The following is a 5,453-nucleotide window of genomic DNA, read 5'->3' as shown; positions in this document are numbered from 1 at the left end:
GCATCCATTTCCCAAGGCTTGGGTGACTGTATTCAGGGTGTTTCACCCCCATGCCAAGTCCTCCCTGCATGTCCCGGTGGAGGGAAAAAACCTGGCCACAGCCCGAGTGACAAATGCAGGTGAGATTGCTCCTGTGCAGTCCCCACCATGGGTCAGCATCTCCAGTGTGGGAGCTGCGGGGCTGCCTGGCACTTCATTAACCTTGAAACCCTCTCTGGCTCACATGTCATGTCAGTCGGTGACAACAACAAGCTGCTATTCCAGATTAGAGAGAGAGAGAGAGAGACAAAGTCAGAGACAACGGAGATGGGGGGTGGCTAACTTACCTATTACAACCAAAAGTGGGCATGGGGTTATTTTTAACCTGGAGTGGGATGTATTTATTGTTTCAGCCCAGGGGAAGCGAGGGACTGTCTCCGAGACGCCTCTTGCAGCAACGTCGTGGGCTGTGTGAAGCCATGGTGAGTACTGAGGGCCCAGTGGGGAAAGGGAAAAATCTGGGGTTTTGTTCACCAGGACAGCTTTAAGGGGCAGGGAGTGGTGGATTTGACAGGGAGGTAATGGGCAAGGATTCCTTCTGCCCCAGGAAGGGGGAGAGTAAGCCAGGGAGCTTCTCACTGCATTGAAAGCATCCTGCAGGGAACAGAGAGGTGTCTCCCATGCTAGCAGAGCTTTCTAACTGGGGTGGACCACTTTGGGATCCAAATGTTGTCTTTGCCTTCCCTTTCCCTTCCTCCACACGGTGAGAGGACTCACAGAATCCCAGAATTGTAGAGGTTGGAATGGACCTCAAGAGATCATTGAGTCCAACCCCAAAAGAGAAGAAAAGCCGTTGTGTCCCCCAAAACCCTCCCACTCTGCCTCCTCCCAGCAGACCACCCCTCATCCTGATTAAAAGGAACATGCAGCTGGAATGAGGGGCAATGGGCAGGGCGGGAGGATGAGAGGCTCTGTCCTCCATTCCTGCCCAAAGGGCATCAGGCCAGTTTTGGTTGTTTCAAACCTCAGTAGGGGAGCAGGATGAGTTCTCTTTTTTTACAAAAAGCAGACATTTTAGTGAGTGCTGCGTTCTTAGTGAGAGGTGCAGAAAGGCAAGGAAGCACCTAACAGCTACAGCCCATGTGTGGAACCCCAGCAGCGCTCCCAAACCCGGGTTTCCACCAGGGAGGATCTCACCCCAGTGCCAATCCTTTGACCTGACACAGCCTTTGGTGGGAAAGGGATTTCCTGGCTCAGCTCTCCTCATATACCTAGTTGCCTAAATTCAGCAGGAAAGCAACAATGGAGATCTAATTTAAACAGGAATCTTAACGTCTCTCAGTAGCTTGGAGGGTTGGATGTGCACCGAGCTCCTGAATAGCGCACGGGAACTGAACTGGGCACCCAGGTGCAGTGGAAGCACCAGCCCAGAGCTGCTGTGAAGAGCTCGTGACTAAGAATAGGGGTAGATCCATGCTTTTATTCCACACCATAAAAAGCCAGTGAGTTAGTGACACATACTTGAACCCCCGCAGGCACCCAAGAAAGCCAAGAAGAGGATTGAAGGTGCTAATTCCAATGTCTTCTCCATGTTCGAGCAGGCCCAGATCCAGGAATTCAAAGAGGTAGGTGGGTCTCATTCCAGGGAGAGGGGGCTTTGTCCCCAAGGCACAGGGTCTGTAGGGCATTAGGGTTTGGGCTGCCGTAGGATGCCGTCACCCCAAGGGCACAGCAGCCAGGATGGCTGAGGGGTGAAGTTGTTGGCCCCGGAATGCTGGGTGAGGACCCCCTAAGGCCCATCCAGGGCAGGGCTCAAAGTGACCTTGTCCCACCCAAGTCGAAGCGGGGAGGAGGAGGGGACTAAAGCTTTTGCAGAGGCTGGCAGCTCTCCCTGTTCTCCCTGCACCCTCCTGTGCTTCCAGGCATTCACCATCATGGATCAGAACCGAGACGGCTTCATCGACAAGGCAGACCTGAGAGACACGTTTGCTGCACTGGGTGAGCCCCCTTTTAGGACCCTCCCCAACAGCTTGGACCACACAAGACCCATGAAGTGAGAAAACAGCTGTGACCCCCATTTAACCAAGCCCTGGTGGTGAGCTGGATCTCCTGCTGTACTGAAAGCCTCCTGATCTAACGCTGCTCCTGAGAGACAGTGAGATCCCACGTGGGTGACTCAGAGCAGCTCCCACAGCAGCGGGTTTTAAACCCACAGGTGCAGGAGAGGACCAGCTCCCGGATTATACCCAGTCAAATGCTCCCTGCCTGCATGCTAAGGAGCTCCTGGCTGTGCCCATCCCACAGCATCCCTGGGCATCTGGGCATTAGGGGGATGAATGGGACTTGGGGGATGGATGGGCTTTGGGGGATGGATGTGATTTGGGGGATGGATGGGCTTTGGGGGAAGCAGTGAAGCTGTCAGCCTGATGCCCTCTATCACAGAGGCTAGCACAAACCAGGCATGGGGCAAAACCAATCCAGCTCAGGTAAAGGATGTAAGCAGAAGCATCCTGTATGCTTCTGACATCAGGGAGAACCACAGCACAGGTGGGTCTGACCCAACATGTCTTCCAAGGAAGGCTGAACCAGGCTGATCCACAGTACAGCACGGGAAGGAAGCAGGGCAGCTCAGTCCTTTGCCCAGGGATTCTGAAGCCCAGAAAACTGGAGCTGGAGAATTTTACCCTACTCATCCTCTGACAGCACATGGTTCTCCCCTCCCCACTTCTGCTGCTGCCATTCCTTGTCAGAGGTGGCTCCCCAGCACTGTGCTGCTTCCCATGGGTGGGGGGGAAGAACCTCCAGGGCAAGGGTCCCATGGCGTGTCCTTTAGCCCCTGGCATGTAGAGCAGAGCCCAGAGGTCTGCATGTGTTTGCAGCTGGACATGGACACACAATTCATCCAAGGCTGCTCTCTCCTAGGGCGCCTGAATGTCAAAAACGAGGAAATCGATGAGATGATAAAGGAGGCACCCGGCCCAATCAACTTCACCGTGTTCCTTACCATGTTTGGGGAGAAACTCAAGGGTGAGATGGCACCTGGAGAGCTGGGGTGGCAGGGGGGGAGGGCTGGTGGCACCCACACCATTACCAGCACGCTGTTACATCCTGGGGAATCCACACAGCCTACAGGGCCTCCATCACCCTTCCAGGTGAGACCCATCAGAGGCTCCTGGGAGGCCTCAGATGGGAGCTGCTAAAGAAAGGTGGGTGGCATCAGCTGCCAGACTGCAGCGTGCTGAGCCTGGGAAGTGGCCAGAGCAAAGATGCCTCCCACACCACACCACACCTGGGGGCAGACATGGCATACCTGTGAAATTATCTCCCTCACCTCTCCTTCCCACATCCCTTAGTGCCACCACATCTCTCAGTGGCCCCCCACAAAGACAGAGGCTTTGGTGAGACCATCACTTCCAACAGCCCCTGTCCCCAAGAGCTCCAGTCCTTGTACTGCAAGTCCTGGACTGGGCAAACCAGGGTCTGACCAGGCTTGGGTGCTCTCCCTGCCTCCCCATCCCAAGACACCTCAGACAGGACAAACTCATCATCACGTACCCCTGAGCAACTGTCCCCAGGGAGGTGCCCATGCCCCCAAACTCATGCTGACTTGCAGTACCGACAGTCTCAAAGACAGAGCTGGGGCTGCCATTCAGAGACCAGGACCTCACTCCAGGCAGCCCCACCCTGTTTGGGGGTAGGAGCGGGTCTCCGTGCCTCAGTCCCATCAGCCATTTAGAAAAACCCGAGGGATTGTCCTTCTGCTGTCCCTATAGAAACAGGGGCCAGGAGATCTTGCAGCACTTCTGAGCTCGCTGTGCTGGCTCCAGCAGCACCAATGGCCACCCTGGCAAGGGCACTGGTAAGGGTGTGGCTTTGACTCAAGGGTCTGGCTGTGCTCTGTATCACTTACACAACCCAAGGCATGCAGCCTCCCTGCAGATCTCCAGGAGGCTCCGCAGCCCAGGGGCCTCTGCCTGCAACTCTATAAATACACCCGAAAGATTAGATAGGTGCCGGATGCCAGGGCGGTGGTGACACAGCCTGCTTTGTGTGCACACCACCATCCTACGGCTTCTTCTCTAAGTGCCACCACCCGCGTGGGAGGCCCAGGCCAATATGGAAGGGCTGCGGGGTCGGTGTTCTCGCAGGGCTCCCTGCTTCCCAGTGCACCCCCCATCTTCCCCCCCCCAAAGGCTGGGGGGAGCAGGAGGGTTCTTCCTCTACAACCTTCAATGGCCATGGCCATGTCACCCGCAGGTGCTGACCCGGAGGAGACGATCCTGAATGCATTCAAGGTGTTTGATCCGGAGGGTAAAGGCCTGAAATCCGCTTAGTGAGTGCAGGGGTGTCTGGGGGGAGAGCGGGCATCCCCACCAAGGTCTCCTTGGTGCTCACTGTGCTCTCTTCTTTACAGCATCAAAGAAATGCTGATGACACAGGGTGAGAGGTTTTCCCAGGAAGAGGTATGAGCTCCTTCCCTCCCTCCTTCCCTCCCTCTGCCATCTTCCCTCACCCTCCATCCCGACAGTCCCCCAGTCCCCAAGCCAACCCCAGCCACAAACCCTTCCATGCCACCTTTTCACCCCGACAGATCGATCAGATGTTCGCAGCCTTCCCTCCAGACATGTCTGGGAACCTGGATTACAAAAACCTCGTCCACGTCATTACGCATGGTGAAGAGAAGGACTAGCCCTCTCCCAGTGCTGGGGCTGGCACAGTGAGGTTGTATCTCCCTACATCACGCAGGGGAGTCGCTTTGCCTCTCCCCACACTCCAGAGAACACATGAATAGTGTCCGCATTAAACTGTCTTCTGGCCAGAAGAACTCCAGCCGCTGGTGTGAGCGGTGCTTGGCCTTGTGTGGTGTGTCTGTGTGGCGCATCTGAGCCCAGTGGGAACCCCAGACCTGTCCCAGACCCTGCAACCCCCAGCCTCCCAGCCCCACTCCACATCACTCAGCTCCCCCTGTCCCGCTGTTTCCCAGGCTGGCCCAGCTCCCGTCCCCAAAGAGCCTGTTTCGCACGGGGCAGTGGCTAGCAGCCCTCTGGTCCCACCAGCCCAGGACTAGCACTGAGCTCAGCTCTACCTTAGGCAGCAAAGAACTTCCCACTTCTCCCAAGACAGCAGGGCACATGCGGCAAGCACACTCATCTCCCCTGTATCTCCCCATGCCCCCAGCACAGGCATGACACTGGACTGGGACTGTGGATCCCATCCCCCTCCTAGCAGCCACACAATGCCCGGCTGTGGGAAGCATCTTGGGCTGCACAACTGGGACGGCACCCCCCTGGAGAGCAGCTGTTCCCGCCCCCAGCCGCGGCTGCTGTCAGCAGTGGGCGTAACTATGCCAAAATATCACCCAGTGAGTTTTTGAAGGATGCAGAAGGCGTTGGGCTCCTTCCAGAAGGGAAGGGAGCTGGAACAACAGCTGAGGTGAAAAAGCAGAGTGGAAACTCAAGAGAGAAACTATTTAT

General features: G+C 56.3%; 1 protein-coding gene across 1 annotated transcript; it reads left to right on the top strand.

Annotated features, from left to right (window-relative positions):
* Positions 1 to 347: 347 nt before the first annotated feature.
* Positions 348 to 4,669, top strand: MYL2 (myosin light chain 2; the record flags this gene model as incomplete). Its single annotated transcript, XM_084272169.1, has 7 exons — positions 348 to 461; positions 1,515 to 1,604; positions 1,902 to 1,977; positions 2,902 to 3,006; positions 4,237 to 4,312; positions 4,394 to 4,442; positions 4,571 to 4,669. 7 exons carry the CDS (start codon positions 348 to 350, stop codon positions 4,667 to 4,669), a joined length of 609 nt encoding a protein of 202 aa, XP_084128295.1.
* Positions 4,670 to 5,453: the final 784 nt, after the last annotated feature.

This window comes from Gallinula chloropus (genome assembly GCF_964237585.1).
Source record: "Gallinula chloropus genome assembly, chromosome: 17".
Classification (NCBI taxonomy): domain Eukaryota; kingdom Metazoa; phylum Chordata; class Aves; order Gruiformes; family Rallidae; genus Gallinula; species Gallinula chloropus.
This window is presented reverse-complemented; position numbering and strand designations above follow the sequence as displayed.